This window comes from Littorina saxatilis, linkage group LG12 (genome assembly GCF_037325665.1).
Source record: "Littorina saxatilis isolate snail1 linkage group LG12, US_GU_Lsax_2.0, whole genome shotgun sequence".
NCBI classification, from domain to species: Eukaryota; Metazoa; Mollusca; class Gastropoda; order Littorinimorpha; family Littorinidae; genus Littorina; species Littorina saxatilis.
The window spans coordinates 8,727,363-8,746,197 of NC_090256.1; the positions used below are offsets into that span (position 1 = coordinate 8,727,363).

The following is an 18,835-nucleotide window of genomic DNA, read 5'->3' on the forward strand; positions in this document are numbered from 1 at the left end:
ACTGTAGGCAAATATTATTTCACTTCCGCTCGTGAGAGGGCCCGCGGCGTCACTAATAACGGCTACTGAAGTCTCGCTGAGAAATAACAGTGTGACCGACTCGCACAGTGTTCAGATCACACCAAAAATCGAAGGATGTAGGCCTATGTATGCAGAAAAAGCCACTTTTTCCCTCTACCTCTTAATACTACAGCAGCATTTTACACCGCAGGAAGTAGTAATCAAAATAAATGTAAGCTTCCTGCACTTGGCTGAAATTTGATGAATAAAGTTTGGTTTTTTTGCTTTCATTGACCTTGATCTCAGATCTGAGATAGTGACTGTTTTCGCAAGGAGTGTGAATTTTGTGACAGTTGGAGAGAAAACAAAAATTTCGCTTTCATTGACCATTTAGTTAACTTTTTTTCTGCGTTTGATGTTAGCCGAACGGGACTGTTTTCGCGACAAGGACTGCGTGTGCCTTTAAAACACGCTAGAACTTCCCTTTCGGGCCTCTTCTCTTAATTCTTCTTTTATCTATTTTTTCTTCCAGTCACACTCGACCAGGACTGATTGTTCAATCAGTCGCCGGTGACCAGTATTTCGTCTCTTTCAGACTGGTCAGTGGACAGCCAGTATGTATTTATTTCCCTCTCTATAGTCGCCGAGGAACACTCTATCTTACAACCTCTTCGGCCGGTCAGTGTTTCTCATTGCTGTAGCCCCCCCCCCCCCCCCCCCCCACCCCCGCTGAGAAGCGTCACTTTCTCTGGAGGTCACTTCCATCAATCACGGAATGGTCAAGCCACCAGTAACGGGATCCGGGCCACAACAGGATGGCGGCGTAGACAAGTGACCACCGGGCCCAGAGCCCACTGACCGAGAGCGCTGTCACAGACCCTTTTGTGCGGCCAAAGCCACGACGGCTCGTGTGGACAGAACTCAAGCGGCTGGTGCGACTTGTGACACCTTCTCTTGACCCTTGGGCCGAGCAGGCGATGACCAGACTACTGACCACTTTCACCAGACTGGACTCGTGCCGTTTTCCCTCGCGGCACGACTTCTCAGTGTTCAGGCCGTTTGGTCCCGAGTCACTGAAAAGCCCCCCGGCGTTTATGGAAAGCCGTTTGGCTCATAACCATTACACGCGTAATAAAAAATAAATACACGCGTAATAAATGATTAATACGCGTGTAATAAATGATTAATGCGCGTGTAATTTATCTTTTTTCTTATGCTATGGAATAGCATAATGATTAAATACACGTGTAATAAATATTTCATACGCGTGTAAGAAATGATTATTACGCGTGTATTAATTATTTCTTACACGCGCATGAAATATTTATTACGCGTGTATTAAATATTTTTTACACGCGCATGAAATGATTATTACGCGTGTATTAATTATTTCTTACACGCGCATAAAATATTTATTACGCGTGTATTAAATATTTCTTACACGCGCATGAAATATTTATTACGCGTGTATTTAATCATTTCGTACACGTGTATGACATTTTTATTCCACGTGCATTTAATCATTTCTTACACGCGTATAAACTATTTCCTGCATGTGTATTTAATCATTTCTTACACGTGCATGAAATATTTATTACACGCGTATTTAATCATTTCTTACACGCGCTTGAAATAGTTATTACACGCGTATTTAATCATTTCTTACACGCGTAAAAAATGATTATTACACGCGCATTAATCATTTATTACACGCGTATTAATCATTTATTACGCGTGTATTTATTTTTTATTACGCGTGTAATGGTTATGAGCCAAACGGCTTTCCATAGGCGTTTGCTAGCCCGTTTGCTATTGTGCTTTTACTTTTCGTAGTGCGTGGTGGCCGACAACAATGATGTGCTCGCTTTCTTCTCCAACTTCCTGTAACGTGCTCCTTTTTGTTTTTCCTTTTTTTACTAGTGGACCCCCTCATTGGTCAGAAGACTGCTAAGTGGTCAAGTCTAGCTGTTCCCGGAGTCGGAAAAGTTCGAGCAACTTCAGCGAGGAAACACAGTTCTAGATCTTTTACTCAGTAAATTTAAGTCTGGTTGGTGAACGAGGCCGTGTTTTTGTTTTGTTTTTAATCATCCACGATGTCTTATGTCACTGCACTCATATAAGTGTCATTTCTCCATGTTGCACAGTTTTTGATGATTTCTTTAAATCTCACTTTTGACGTAACAGATTTCTTTATCTCACTTCTTGTTGAATTCGTTATCTCACTTTTTGTTGATTTCTTCTTCTTTCCTCCCTTGCATAATATCCCCCGAGAGCTGAATCAGGACGATGTATAAATCAGTTACAAGCATTTCACGGCCACACACAATCAAGCTGTCATAATCCACGAATTACCATCTCCTCCCCTCTTTTCCTGCTCGTTAAACACTCATCGTCTCGGCAAGCACACGGCGAGCTGTCAAACTGACTATAGCAGGAAATTAGAACACTTGGTTTTTTTTGCCCGGCTCAAGACATCAACAAATATAATCCCACCGTCGATAAGAAGTGGAGCGACGTAACGTCAGGTGTCATATCCTTTTCGTTTTCAGACGCCCAGTGAAAAGCGCAGTGTCACTCACTCGGACTCCTTGGCTTTGATTGCAGAGTTGGGAAACTGACTTCATCTTCCCCGAGTCACTCACAAAGCAGCGGCTCGGCTGGCAAAGTTCTCTCGATAACTTCACTTAGTTGTCTGGTTGTGTCGTGCGTGCTATTTTTTCCCCCTGCGCTGAGTCGGGACTGCGGCCGTCGACGCGGCAGCTCAAACGGCTTTTGCTGCATGCGGCAGTGAAACAACACAGTGGGTATCAGAGGCGCGTTAGGTATGAAGCGAACGTTGAGAGGTGAGAGCTCTCCACTGGCTATCTCGCCTCCCCATGTTGCTTATGGTGTGGGCCGGCGTCTACCACAACGACCACACTAACACCATCGCCACTTTGCGCCGGTATCTCTTACAGCATCCGCTGAGTAAAATATCGCTGAGCTGGTGATAACACGGTTGATACCGGCAGAGCTTGGAATGTTCGGTTCATTGGGCATCGCAGGCTTAGTAACGGAGAGAAAGACTGATTGCACAAACAGACACGATGCTTTTCAACACACACACACACACACACACACACACACACACACACACACACACACACACACACACACACTTTAAGCTGCATATGTGCTATGCATATACTGAATATAGGCCTAATAGTAACTCACACGACACATGGAACTAGACGGTTGCTTACATTACTTGATTGGAAAAAAGAACAACGTATGCGGACTGCAACAAATCAGTGATATCAGTGTGACTCTAATGACCCCAACGGTATACAAGTTGTTACTTTTACTTTCAAAATTGTAAACGAGAGCGCACACATTTACAAAAATACACGAACATTCAGTGTTTCAGTGTGGATTTCGAATAATATGTCACTGGCCTTGTCAAGGAAAATACACCTCTTTCTCTCTCTCTCTCTCTCTCTCTCTCTCTCTCTCTCTCTCTCTCTCTCTCTCTCTCTCTCTCTCTCTCTCTCTCTCTCTCTCTTTCTCTCTCTCTTTCTCTCTCTCTCTCTCTCTCTCTCTCTCTCTCTCTCTCTCTCTCTCTCTCTCTTTTTTTTTGTTCACGAAATTATGATGTTCTGCACAATATCCATCGTCTTGCAGAGTTGATGTACTATTGCATAGTATTCTGATTTTGATTTGATTTGCAAATGTTTGCTTTGCACCTGGTCATAAACATTCATGAACTACAATGTTTCTATATAATGCGCTTATGTACATAAACTTATACTATTTCACTAATTATGTATGTATGTAGTAGTAGTTATTATAGTAGATTTAGTCCCTCTTTAGGGCGAGGGCCAGATGCACAAAAGTATACCTGTGCTTATTCTGTTACCATCGTAAAATAAAGAATTGTCAATGTCATTGTCATTGTCTCTCTCGTAACAAAGTTCTGAGTTTTAAAGTTATCTCAGACCGATGCCGGGATTCCCACCTCCATCCACGCCGGATCATATGGCCACTAGTTCCCAATTCCAGTGGGGAAGCTTGTTTATTTTATCTTGTCAGCGAGCCGCGCGGTGATAAATCCCAGCCGCGTAAACATTGCAGCCAAGGCAAGAAGAAGGGGGAAACTCGGGGACTTTTTCTACATTTATGAAGAGAGGGGGAAGCAGACGACAAAATGTACGCCATCTTGTTATTCAGTTGCCAGGTTGGAAACCTAAAAGTTTGGACTCGATTTGCTTGTTTTTTCATTATATTGATATGTACAATTATTCATATTGCAAAATATAACATACTACAATCCCTTCAAGCTAAAAATGTAGTGTAAAACTGAAGGAACTTGTACTACAGCACTACAAACACAAATTCAGTATAGTTAGAGAGTATTTTACCTGCGTTTGGATTATGATGTTGTTGTTGCAACATTTAAAGCGTGTTCGATGTTTCTGACGGAATCATAAGCGTTTGAAAACAAAAAAGCCTCGGTTTACCAAACCTTTGAGAAAAATGGCTTAGAAAACGAGGATAGTGTATTTTTTGCAAATTTACTGAGACTATTTCTTTACGACAACGACCGGTATCGGACATTCGCTTTGAGGCAAACAAATTCACTCGTTGCCGCCAACTTCATTCAGACCCAATTCCAAAGGAGACAGTGAAACCTGCGAAGATCACAAAGCAGTCTAAATTGCAGACCAACGTGATGCGTACAATGATTAGCAAACTGTTGCTCTTTGAGGTTAAAATTAACTTCTGGAAACAACCAACCCAGTAACCCTTTTGCGTTTTGTAGGAATATTGTAGTTACGGGATTATGGAGATGTGTTTTAAAGAGGGTCTCATCGCAGGTTTCACAGTGACTTTGATCGGTATCTGATTCTGAGCTGCATGGCTTTCCACCCTCCTCAGCCAAGCTAGTGTGCATAGGCACACGCAACACACACCACTTCGTAACACACTTCGCGGCTGTATAAAAGTGCATATATTTGCCTGGAGATAATGAATTACCAAACATCACAAAAAACAAGTTTAGAAACGCTGCTAGCATGAGCAGGTTCTAGAGGGTTAAGTTCTAAGTTCTGCAGTAGTAAGTCGCCAAACAAAGAGTTTTAAGCTGGGGGGGGGGGGGGGGATGTTACACTGGTACGAAACCTGTGAGTGTATGAGTAAAGACGAGCGCACAGACAACATAATATTAATGAATTCGATTTTATTTCAATTAAAAAAAAGTCTTAAGATCAGGGGCCTGTTAGATTTTAACCCATCTTGTTTCTGCCAAGGCCTAGTGTAACAGACACAGCGCGCCGACGGTCCGGTCGGTGGGGGGTGGGGGCTTGCCGCTATCGGGTTGTCCAAGACGCATGCCGCGAAAAGATTCCAGGCCCCGATAAGAGTAACAGACCACTTTGTTTACAATAGTGAATTTGGCTCCTCAAGAAGAAGTTATCGCCATATGCTTGGCAAAACACGTTCCAGCGATACCATGCTTGTTCAGTTATCGATAGCCAGCGATCATTGGCCTTTTGACCCCTTGTTTTGCCTTCTCCTGCGGCAAAGGAGTTCCAGACTGGAAGCTTGCTTGTGTTTGTGTTTGTTTTTTTCGTGTGGCCCAGTACATCAAACAACCTGCCAGCAGCACAGCAATTTGACGGAACGTGAGCAGAAATGCCGGACTGCTGCTGCGGCCTGGCTCCCACTAATGCAGTCCACTTCGCCGCTGGAGGGTAGATCTCCGTCTGTTCGTTTCGTTTGCATTGCTGGATGCAGGTTGGCTGAATATAAGCATTAAGGCGGTCCTTGATTTAGCCCGAAGTCGACTTCGCGTACACTTCGCGAAGTCTTTTTTTTTTACCGAAATCTTAGCGCTAAAGCTTCGTGCGGCCAGCTTGTTGAAGAATGCTTCGCTTCGTCGATTTCGCCCAGTTAAGGACAGGCTTAAATTATACATTGGGCTCCGCTCACAGGTTATGTAACTTCAGCAGGACCGACGACGCACTGCAGATTATACCAGCCCGCTACACGTTGCATGAAAGGAAAACAGGCCAAGTTCTCGTCATAATCCCCAACGCAGCATAAATAATATGCAGTGCGTCGTCTGTGCCGCTGACTCTGCGCAGGTATATTCTGCCCATTAGGGTTGTTTTTTTTACACCCCCGGTATAGGGGTGTGTATAGGTTTCGGTCGATGTGTTTGTTTGTTTGTTTGTTTGTGTGTTTGTGTGTTTGTGTTCGCATATAGATCTCAAGAATGAACGGACCGATCGTCACCAAACTTGGTGAACAGGTTCTATACATTCCTGAGACGGTCCTTACAAAAATTGGGACCAGTCAAACACACGGTTAGGGAGTTATTGGTGGATTAAAATTATACAAGGACTTATAGAGGGACATCTTAATGGTCAAAGGGAAATAACCATTCTCACTCAGTCACTGCCACCAACTGAGAAGGTTATTTCCCTTTGACGGGGGTGTTTTTCCTACCTCGGAGGAATTTCTTGTTTATTTAACATCCCTTCAGCCAATATGGCTACGCGGGATCGATGCACGTTTGTTTTCATTCGCCGTGTTTGATAGTAGGCTACGTATGTCTATTTAGGTCCATCGCTGTCAAATAAAGAAGGTTTAGTGACAGATTTGGAAGGTAGTTGGGTAATTTGTTGGCTCAGGTTGCACCAGATCGGTCAGTTGTCCTAATGTTTTGATGCAAATTTGGCTTCTTACGTCTACTTTTTGGAAGGTGTGTTAGGGGAAGTTTCTTGGCTCAGAATGCACAAAATTGCTCCATTTTCCTTGTTTTTATCAACATTTTCAGGGGGGGCATGCCCCCGACCCCCTAGGAGGTTTGAACGCTTCGCGCCCTCAACTAAATGCTTAACGTCGTCGAATTGTCCCTAAAAGAAATTTGGATCCCCCCTCCCCCCTTAAAAAATGATGTGATCCGCCCCTGATCACCATTAACCCATATAGTTTTAGAGGTTTGTGGCGGTGTTAAGGATCATAAGTAGCCCTATTTATGTATTACCTTCAAGTTCTTGCTTTTTCTGAATCGCCGAGATCAGTTTGTGTGACTAGTAGGTTTTTTTGCCCCGAACCCTTTGCTTCTCTCATCAATTCGGTAATATCGTCTTAGACTGGCTACAGTACCCGTCTGTCTCAGTGTCTGCCTTTGCCAAAATAAAGATCATTCACTGTGACAGAATTTAAAAAAATACAAGAACCAGTGTAGGTTATTGGAACGTTTAATTATTAACAACACAAAACATTACATTTACAGTACGTCGACCCAGTGCATGGTCTTTTAATGAGACAGACACAGACAGACAGACAGACAGACAGACAGACAGACAGACAGACAGACAGACAGACAGACAGACAGACAGACAGACAGACAGACAGACAGACAGACACTAATGATACACAATAATGAACTTATCTCAAATTCGTCCATGTATCTCGCTTGCAAATTGCCGACGTACGAGGTAACTAGCTGTGACTTTTTCAAGCCGGACTGTTCACCATACCACCACTATAGATCTATCAACTTGTTACTGAGCCAGTCAATTCCGCATTTCTGTCTGGCCCGTTTGTCTGCCTGTCTTTACACCCCCGGTATAGGGGTGTGTATAGGTTTCACTCGATGTGTTTGTGGCGGTGTTTGTGTTCGCAAGTAGATCTCAAGAATGAACGGACCGATCGTCACCAAACTTGGTGAACAGGTTCTATACATTCCTGAGACGGTCCTTACAAAAATTGGGACCAGTCAAACACACGGTTAGGGAGTTATTGGTGGATTAAAATTATACAACGACTTATAGACGGACACCCCCGTTGGTCAAAGGGAAATAACCATTCTCACTGCCACCAACTGAGAAGGTTATTTCCCTTGACGGGGGTGTTTTTCCTATCAGAGGAATTTCTTGTTTCGTCTGTCTTTGCCATCACATTTGGTGTAAATTGCGTGACCTGTGTGTATGGAAACCAACAAACATTGATTTGACTTTTTGTCTTTGCCACATTTTCCATCGAATATAACTTGTTGGGTTTGTTCTACCATCTCTCTCTCTCTCTCTCTCTCTCTCTCTCTCTCTCTCTCTCTCTCTCTCTCTCTCTCTCTCTCTCTCTCTCTCTCTCTCTCTCTCTCTCTCTCTCTCTCTCTCTCTGTCTCTGTCTCTCTGTCTCCTATACTTATTTGTTCTTGGTTAGTCCAATCACCTCTTTGGCAGTCACGCGATCTTGGTCCCACTTTTCACGAATCATCAGGAAGTCTACGGATTTTGAGAATCGCCGATGTTAAAACATTGCTGCTGCCTTTAATAAAGACACACTCCTTCTCGTTGAAAACAGTGGGGCTAGTACTTCAAAGTTGTATGTTTATTTTTCTGAAAGATGAATGCTTACCCTTCTTCTTCTTCGTTATGGACTGAAACTCCCACGGCTTTTACGTGTATGACCGTTTTTACCCCGCCGCTTACGCCTCTTTTGGGGGATGTATGCTTGGTATTTTCGTGTTTCTATAACCCACCGAACTCTGACATGGATTAAGCCTACACCGATGATCTTTTCCGTGCGCACTTGGTCTTGTGCTTGCGTGTACACACGAAGAGGGATACGGCACTAGCCTAGGTCTGCAAAAAGTTGACCTGGGAGATCGGAAAATCTCCACCCTTAACCCCCCGGGATTCGAACCCACGACCTTCCGCTTAGGAGGCCGATGTCTTATCCACCAGGCCAGTGCGCCCGGCAGAATGTGTTCCCCAAAAGTACATGTTTTATCCCAAAAAGTCACAAAAAAACGTCCTTTTTGACAAATAATTAACTCAAATATCACTTTTTAGGACAAACAACACTTTTTCTGAGGATTTTTATCAAGAACATTGAAAAAAAGTGTGAAAAGCTTGTCAAAGAAACAAATGCTGATTTCTGTGCCATCTCTGGCCTTAAAGGCCGGACATATTAGTACGAATCTGACAAAAAAACACGATTTTTTGGTGGTTTTGGTTTTGTGCCAGAAGAACGTTTTACCAAACGAGCAGGTTTTTCCGTCAGAAATTGGCCATGAGTCTTGCGTAATGAGGCGGGTTTGCACTTCGTACTTTAAATTCTTAATCTTCTTCTCCTTCGTTCATGGGCTGAAACTCCCATGTTCACTCATGTTTTCGCACGAGTGGATTTGTACGTGTATGACCATTTTTACCCCGCCATTCAGGTAGCATACGCCGATTTCGGGGGAAGCATGCTGGGTATTTTCGTGTTTCTATAACCCACCGAACTCTGACATGAATAACAAGATTTTGTCCGTGTGCACTTGGTCTTGTGCTCGCGTGTACACACGAAGGGAGATAAGGCACTAGCAGGTCTGCACAAAAGTTGACCTGGGAGATCGGAAAAATCTCCACCCTTAACCAACCAGGCGGCAGCGGCCGGGATTTGAACTCACGACCTTCCGATCAGGAGGCCGATGTCTTACCACTACGCCACTGCGCCCCTGTAAATTCAAAACTACATTATGCAAATTTGTCATTTGAAAAGTGGAGTTTGCTATCGAAAATTAAATCATGATGCATGTGTTTGAATTTCCCAGTTTCTTCTTTTTATAATAACACGTCTGAAGGCCGTGAATTGAAAATATTGATAGGTATATTGGCCGTTTACAGAAAGTATCGGTTTTAAACAAAAACAGCTAAATTACACAAGTACTGGAAAGCCTGTTTTGTTTGTGACGTTTTTCTCAATTCGGCATTTTCAAACATTACTTCCAATGCTTAAAATACTGAGGCTTTTGTTGAAAAGATATCTATACAATTTTGAAATTTTCTGTGGTGGTGGTTTTCAAAGTATGTATACCTTTTTAGATATCTAAAACACAACAACTTTTTGTTTCATTTGATTTTTAAAAAAATTAAAAAATTGGAAACCTTAATTCAGTTTTACAACCTTTTATTCAGAGTCACAAAAGAAGAAATCAACATTTTCACGAACGTATACATTCTTTAGTGGAGATGTCAACGCTGATTAGATTTCAAGAGAACCCCAAACTGTCCCCCTGTAGTACACTTCAAGGTAGGGGCCAAAACGCGACTGGAACCAGCTGAATTGACTTAATTGTGAAAGATCCCAGGGAAAAGTTGTTGGCGAAACTATCTGATCGTAGACCAAACATCGCAATAGGCACAATATATTAGACCCTAGAAAAATCAATGTCAGAACGCTTTCACTGCGATTCTTTGCACGCAGTTCTTATTTCTCGTATTTGCAGACACAAACCTCCAGTGAATTCGCATTAATGTAGTCATTACGAAAAGTTTGTTTTGGCATGCGCAGTGCATCGGCTTTTTTTTTCTCCAGGGCCTCCAATTGGCTGCAAGGTCAGGGCACGTGTGCACTTGACGCACGATCACGCATATATTAACCTCGTGAAGAATGGGAGTGATTCGGGACCCGGGTAGCTAAGGCGGTAGAGCACTGGGCTTGTGATCGTAAGGTCGTAGGTTCGAATCCGGGCCGGGACGAACATGGGTCAACTTTATGTATCAATATCCCACCCCCGTGTCACCACAGTGGCACGTAAAAGACCTCGTTCATTCTGCCACAAGTGCAGATGGCTGATACCACCTAAACACGCACACGCGAACTTTCTCGTACACCTCGGTCAAGTCTTTTCAAACAAGAAATTCCTCCGAGGTAGGAAAAACACCCCCGTCCTTACCATTCTCACTGCCACCAACTGAGAAGGTTATTTCCCTTTGACCATTAATATGTCCCTCTATAAGTCCTTGTAGAATCTTAATCCACCAATAACTCCCTAACCGTGTGGTGACGATCGGTCCGTTCATTCTTGAGATCTATATGCGAACACAAACAAACAAACACATCGACCGAATCCTATACACACCCCTATACCGGGGGTGTAATTATACCGTGACTTCTAGGGACAGGATTGTTACTGCTAAAGAGCATCGCCGCTGTCGTTTCAAGGGACAGAACTCGGCCAATTTGGTATCGCATGAAGAGAAGCGAATAAAGGTGTATTGTCTCCCTGCTCTAGAATATGGGCCCAGGCTTGCACTATCCTAAATTATTCTTTCTTTATTTATTTGGTGTTTTACGTCGTTTTCAACCACGAAGGTTATACCGCGACGGTCCTATATTATTTAATAGGATTGATTGATTGATTTTTGAAGTTCGGTGATATTTGATGATAATTCCTCTATAAAGAAAGTCTCCAACAACTTGTGGACAATGAATGTGCAGGTCTCACGATTCTGAAATTCGACTAAAATTTCCACAATACAATGCCCGCATTCTGCTTGAGCTTGGCTCCACAGTCGAAAAAGCCTGTGATGCAGTCTCCAAAATGTCATAATAAGTGTGAACCATAACACGAACTGCCTTTATGGCATTTTTGCAAACAAAACTGGTTCGTGTTGAAAAATAACCAAGCAATGTTTTGAGCTTGATACGATAAGGATACGACTGTATAAAGTCCTGTGAGGTTGCCCTCATGGAAATTCACTGACTGGTTCTTGAGTCTTGGAGGCCAACACAACTACAATGCCAGTATAGTGGATCGGAGATACGCTGATTCCTCTTTTGAACAACTGAATTGCAAACATATGCATGGTTGATTGGTTGTTGCTGTGTCTTGTCTCGAGAACAGAGGGGGGGGGGGGGAGGGGGGAGGGGGGAGGGGGGGTCACACAAGGCCGATTCAGCATCGATCTTATTCTCTGTTTTGTTCAAGTTTCAAGTTTTATTAGTCCATAACCCCTGGGGGCATTTTGAACAATAGATACAATCAATACAATCATGACATATGCTAATATAATAAAAAAAAATTTAAAAAGTTAAAAAGATTATGAAAAACTGTTACAGATTCTATTAATAAAGTCCAAAATATTCTTTAGCAATTTCTTTTTGTTAGTAGCAAACAACTTTTTAAATTTAAGTGCATTAGGTTTTTTCCAATAATAAGGTGGTAACAACTCAGCTCTTTTATTCTTTGAAAAAATCACAGACAAATAAATAATGAAATTCATCACCTATGTCTTGTGATACACATTTGGTGCAAGTTCTTTCTGACCTCGGGATGTTAAGGTAACGTTCTTTCTGTACAGGCAAATTGTTGTTTAATGTTCTAAACTTCATCATTGAAACACATTGCTGATATGGCAGGTGTGTGACCAACTCTGTAAAAACACAGCAGGTCTCCCCAAAGTGCGCGTCCCTTACGCACTGGAAGTCGAAATTACGTACTAGAAATTCATGGAGAGGGTCCCGGGACGCACTAAAGTTTCCGTTTTCGTGCGTACCGTAGATACTCTTTTCAGACTGTAGTTGTCAGTTAAGTCTTAATGCAAGCACAAGTGCCAATTTCACGCGGGGACAATATCGGAAAGGACAATATCGGAAAGGACAATATCGGAAAGGAGGCTGAAGCCGGAGCAGAACATTTTGATGAAATAAATACACTTCAAGTCATATCACACTATTCGCGATCACAATGCGTTATATATATACACAGGAGGTTCGGGGACCTTGGACTCTTGGGACCCTCGAAAACTCCGCTTAGGGGACCCATGGACCCTCTACAGATTAAAAGTGGGGGTCCAGGGACTCTCTAGGACGGTCCTCCGTGGGGAGTCCTGCACAAGCACATGATAATACAAGCAAACAACAACCATTGCCTTCAGTTGACACGCGGTCAAACATAGGTGTCATCCCATCTCCCCATCCTGCCGCATCCCAGCCTGCCACATCCCAGCCTGCCGCAACCCAACCTGCCACTTCCCAACCTGCCGCATCCCAGCCTGCCGCAACCCAACCTGCCACACTCCCATCCTGCCGCAATGTCGTTTTACATTTGATTAGTGTGTGTTTGTGTGTGTCAAACACTTTACGTCTGTGACAGGAATACATTGTTACTTAAGAAGCATTAACTGTTTGTGTGCGTGTGTGTGTGTGTGTTTAAATATTTGTTTTCCTTCCACGTGCCGGTCAGATTCAGCAAACGTGTAAACATTTACTTGTCAAAACATGTTTGTTTTTTCTCTCAAGTAGTCAATTTTCTTCGTCTTTCACGGGCCAATGAATACAGTATTTAGTAGTCATCTAAGTAGTCACTGAACGATTCAGGTTGACAGTAGTTATAAGGGCTGGTCAGTCAACTTCTGTGACCAATGTGAAGGCGACGGTATGGCTGAATTCATGTTCTTTCTGAAAATTCGATACCAAGGTGGAGTGCATGTAAATGTGCCTAAACGTTAACAACTTTGCGTCAAATCAGGTAAATCCACATATAATAGTCTAACAATAATGCTTTTCCATGTAACTTCCTTCAAAGTCACATCAGCAATTGCACAGTTAGCAAAATTGTTTTATTGCACCCATTTTTGTATCACAGAAAAAAAAATAAGGTTGTAAAAAGTTCATGTCTATTTACACTTGTTACTTCAAATCCTGGCAATAATCGTGGTCTCCGTTTAAAAGGGTATAATCTTGAATGAGGAAGGTTGTTACTGTTAACATGATACGGGTTTACTCGTTCGAATTAACACAATTGCTTTTAGTTTTAAAACAGTGTACGTCTGTGAGTTAGTGTTAGTGTTAGTGTTAGTGTTAGTGTTAGTGTGTGTGTGTGTGTGTGTGTGTGTGTGTGTGTGTGTGTGTGTGTGTGTGTGTGTGTGTGTGTGTGTGTGTGTGTGTGTGTGTGTGTGTGTGTGTGTGCCTGTGAGTGTGTGTGTGTGTGTGTGTGTGTGTGTGTGCGCGCGCGCGTGTTTGAACGGGCGTGTGTGTAGGCTATATGAGTGTGTGTGTGTGTGTGTGTGTGTGTGTGTGTGTGTGCGGTGTGTGTGTGTGTGTGTGTGCGGTGTGTGTGTGTGTGTGTGTGCATGCGTCCGTGTGTTTAGGTGAGTGTGGTGTGGTGTGCACGGTGAGTGTGTGTATGTATATGTGTGTGCTTGCGTGGGTGCGTGCGTGGGTGTGTTTGTGTATGTACGTGTGGTGTGAGAGAGAAAAGGTGCGTGTGTGCGAGTGGTGTTTATACATGTAGCTTTTCATTTAGTGTGTGTGTGTGTGTGTGTGTGTGTGTGTGTGTGTGTGTGTGTGTGTGCGCATGTTTGTGTGTGTTTGTGTGTGTGTGTGTGAGTTAATTAGTGGGGGTGTGCGCGCGAGCGCGTGTGTGTGTGTATGTATGAGCATGTGTGTGTATGTGTGTATGTGTGTATGTGTGTGTGTGTGTGTCACGTATGTGTGGACGGTGTGTGGGTGTGTGTGTAGCCTACGTGTGTTTGCTGAATAATATCTTTCATCAAAGGAATAAAGTATTCTTTCGAATCAGTTTCACTTTGCGGCAGAAACATCTGCTGCCTCAAAGATATCAACATGTCCAGAGAAATAGTAATATATCTAACATTGAAGGAATGTGTGATGATATCTTCTGCTATACACAGTCCGTCAATGTTAGATATATTGCTATTTCTCTGGACATTTTGTATTCACTGTAAAGAAATTACAAAAGTATTTGTCTCAGTTTTGGCTGTTCCATATCCCTCCCTCTGAATCAGTCTGATTATTATTTCTTTTTGTTCACTCTTTTCTTGTACTTTCCAGTATTTCCAAATGTATTTTCTTTCAAAAAGTAATTAGTCACTTGCTCAACTAGATTCTGGGATAATTACATTTTCATATATATTTGTTTGTTTTTAAATTTAGGTGTCTTTGTTTTTGAAGTGGGGAAGCAATAAAGTAAAGAGGTCGTCGATATCAAAACTGATATCGACGGAAATGTCGTCGATATCACTTTTGCAATTAGCTAAGTTTTGCCCAATTGACCAATGAAAATCTACGTAACATAGGAAATAGCAATAAAAGAAAATATTATGAGTTATTTCTAATATGCTGACTGTTAGCAAATGATAACAAGACATGTCGAGAAAAAAGATATTAAGCATGAGCCTTTTAGGCGAATGCTGATATCGTTTGTGAGACATGTCTGTTATCATTTGCTAACAGTCAGCATATTAGAAATAACGGTTTTATTACCGTTTAATTCGACCAAAAGAAATTTCGAAGCAACCCCGCGAATTAGACAGAACAGCCGCAGTAGGAACTTGAGCGCTTCTACCTGATTATGCCTGTCAGTCAAAGAATTCTCGTGACCTGAGTCAGCCAATCAGAGTAACACACCTCACGTGATGAATATTCACAGGTCAAATGCCTTTGACACACAACAATCTCACAATATAAACCATGTTAAACATGCGTTTCGGTTGCTTCGCGAGAGTATTACCTGACAGCATTCGGAAGTGTCATTCTTTAGAATAAATCACGCTGATATTGTTGAATTACATTCAGTTTTACTTTTTCTTGTTAATTTTTAGTGTGATAAACAAAAAGGGTCCCTGCCTGAACGTTATAACATTTAGAGGGTCACCTAGAATCCGTCCTGATTGGTCAAAAAGGCATATGGGGCACTGAATTGGTAATAATCCGCAATATTGCTATTTCATATGTTACGTGGATTTCCATTGGTCAATTGGGCAAAACTGAGCTCAGTGCAAAAGTGATATCGACGACATTTCCGTCGATATCAGTTTTGATATCGACGACCTCTTTATTGCTTCCCCACTTCAAAAGCAAAAAACACCTACATTTAAAAACAAACAAATATATATGAAAATGTAATTATCCCAGAATTTAGTTGAGCAAGTGACTAAAGACTTTTTAAAAGAAAAGACATTTTGAAATACTGAAAAGTAGGCTACAAGAAAAGAGTGAACAAACAGAAATAATAATCAGAGGGAGGGATATGGAACAGCCAAAACTGAGACAAATACTTTTGTAATTTCTTTACAGTAAATACAAAATGTCCAGAGAATTAGCAATATATCCAACATTGACTGACTGTGTGATGATATCTTCTGCTATTGGTCTGTTTCGACAGTGATATCAAAATCTCGACCTCCGGTCTCGATTTTGATATCACTGTCTCAACAGACCATAGCAGAAGATATCATCACACAGTCAGTCAATATTGGTAATCAAATGCTTTCGCTCAATGATATCATTTGGATCAATAAACATTCCTCGACACTTTTCAGGGCCAGACTAGGTAAGTACTAGGGGGGGGGGGGGGGGTTACAGATGGGGGTCCAGGGGGCGAAGCCCCCTTGGTGGGGGTTGCAAGGGGGCGAAGCCCCCTTGAAACTGAACGTTTTTTGATGTTTCTGGAGGGAAAGGAAGCCTCTCGATCTTGAACGAAAAAGGTAAATTCGATGCAACCTCCCAAAACCCTCCCTCCCCCACAAAAACAAAAACAAAAGCGTTTGGGAGGTACATGCTTAAGCCAGCGGGGGGGGGGGGGGGGTTGCGCAACCCCTGTAACCCCCCCCCCCCCCCCCCCCCCAAGTCGGCCCTGCTTTTCCTCACGGCCGGCTGCTGGCAAATTGTTATTCTCAACTGGTATATTCTTATTTGGTTTGTTTACAAAGCAGGTCCGAACATGTCTGGCTTGAGACCATAAGTGGCAGTCGATTCAAAACAACTCTTCTGCTAAAAGACACTGTTTTAGCTGGTTCTCGGAGAATTTGGTCAAAATGGAAGTTACAAACGGACTGATATCGCGTCTTGTAAAAAGTAAATCGACTGAGCGCGTTCTCGCGCCGATTGCGTCTCAGGTAAGCGAATTTCTACGCGTATTTCAATCTCTAGTCTCATGTACTGATGTAGACAATAAACTTGCACATCTGGCGAAACAAAAATCGATATCCGCAGTGTGTAAGCTGCTTGGTCATGTGTGCATGTGTCTACACTTGCTTCGCAGTCTACATTAGCTCCTGCATCTCATTGCATTCAATAATTCATAGGCAAAAGCTATACGCACTCAGAGTGATGAATCTGTATACACTGTGACTCCGACAATGAATGGACTTCTGCTATCTCTTTTTTTTAGTGTCGAGGGTTGTCAAATAATGTACGTTCACATGTAGGCTAATTTTGAACTTTAGTGTGTTAAATTCATAGCTCAGAATCCAGTGACATTCTTTACTTATCCCGTCGCGATATAACCTTGAATGGTTGAAAACGACGTTAAACACCAAATAAAGAAAGAAAGAATTCTTTACTTATATTTGATACAAGTCCATGTAAGCAAGCCAAAGAACATTTGCCGTGAAATTAATTGACGGATTGAGCTCCAAACTTAAGCATAATTAATTAATTTGGTTGTTCAGTCGACGAAAATGCACCGAAAATGGCGTACATTGTCAACCATGGGACATCACTTACACAAAAGAGTTGTCTCCCTTGTTCGCTCATACGGATAATTCCTTCTTTTACCCATGTAAACGAAATGCATTCGTACAGTTCATTCCGTAACTTCAAAGGGATCTAAAATGACTCCTAATGATTACAAGTGCAGGTTCTACAAATTTGGAGACTTAAAAGTTAAATGCCTCTGAATTATGAGCTATGAATTTAACACGCTAAAGTTCAACATTACCACATACATGTATACAACCGTTTCTAGGTCGATACACACTCCAAGTGAGTTCTAAACTCCGGCAATAAATTGCCGTGAAGCATCAGTTTCGTGTGTGTGTTTGTTTTTGTCTGTGTTTGTTCCCAGCGTACTTTGATACCGTGAATCGAAAGTGAACCGTTCCTTCGCAAAATGGCGTTGAATGACGCTCCGAGTGTTGATGCGGTTCAGTGTCTGGTCTTTTAAGTACACCCCGAAAACGTAATCTACGTTACAGCAAAGGCCGTGCAGCATCAGATTGTTTTTGTTTCTTTGTACTCTTATAATCAACTGCTATGCGTTACTATCGCAAAGTGTTGTCGAATGCCGAATGGCAAATCCGGAAGCCGGAGTGTATACAAGATTCTGACCCCTGTATACACTCCAAGTGCGTAAGGCCCAGTTCGTAATTTTCATATTGTTTTCAGCTGACAGATGGTGGCTGTATAGTTAGCTAATCAAAATAGTATTCAAACTGGACTTGTCAAACTCAGTTAAATTAGTGAATATAGTAATTAGTATTGTATGTACTTAAACAATGCTTGATAATACTACTAATATGATGGGACTGGAATTCCAAACTTTGGTCATTAGTTTAAGACAGTAACTGCAAAACCCATGCACACAACAGGAACTGAAGAATATTAGAGTTAGATTCGTAGAATCTATACAAATTTAGTAATACTAATAGGGATTACAGCAGTACCTGCGATGTGTGGACCCTCCCATTAGAGGACACCTCTCTTGAAAGGACACCTTCTTTTGTTCCTTTTTATATTATCTCTACCAAAGTATACCTGTCATGAAAGGCCACCTGCAATGTAGGGACACTTTTGGCTGGTCCCAAGGCTGTCCTTTCATCGCAGGTACCACTGTACTCTCAAACATGAGACTGCCATGTGAACTGAGGAAGGAATCTAATCAAAACTCAAATTGTGAATATTTAATGTCCAGGTGTCCCTGTTGATGATACTAAATGAGGTTCAAGGCGAAGAGCCGGCAGATGCTTCGGCTCTCAACGTCAGTGCCTGTGTGGACAGAGTGACCCAGGCAGTGGAGGGCTTCATCAGAGTGGGACATGACCAGAGACACCGCTCGCCTGATCCGGTAAATCTTGTTCATTCAAATCTTTATGCTGAGGTGCTTGGAGGTTTGTTGTTTTTTTGGTTGTGTTTTTTGACACATAACATGAATAAGTTTATGTTATCATAATGTTTTTGGGTGTGTGTATTACTAGTATATATTATAATATTTATATGTATGTTATTTACATTTTTTACCAAAATATGGCATTTGACACAGGTCGAGTCATTG

General features: G+C 42.2%; 1 protein-coding gene across 1 annotated transcript in view; it reads left to right on the forward strand.

Annotated features, from left to right (window-relative positions):
• Nucleotides 1–16,532: 16,532 nt before the first annotated feature.
• Nucleotides 16,533–18,835, forward strand: part of LOC138981193 (uncharacterized) — a 74,053-nt gene continuing 71,750 nt past the window's right edge. Inside the window, exons 1-2 of the mRNA XM_070354033.1 lie at nt 16,533–16,679; nt 18,476–18,628. Coding sequence (XP_070210134.1) covers nt 16,599–16,679; nt 18,476–18,628 — 234 coding nt within the window. The 5' untranslated portion in view covers nt 16,533–16,598. The remainder of the gene's footprint in view (nt 16,680–18,475; nt 18,629–18,835) is intronic.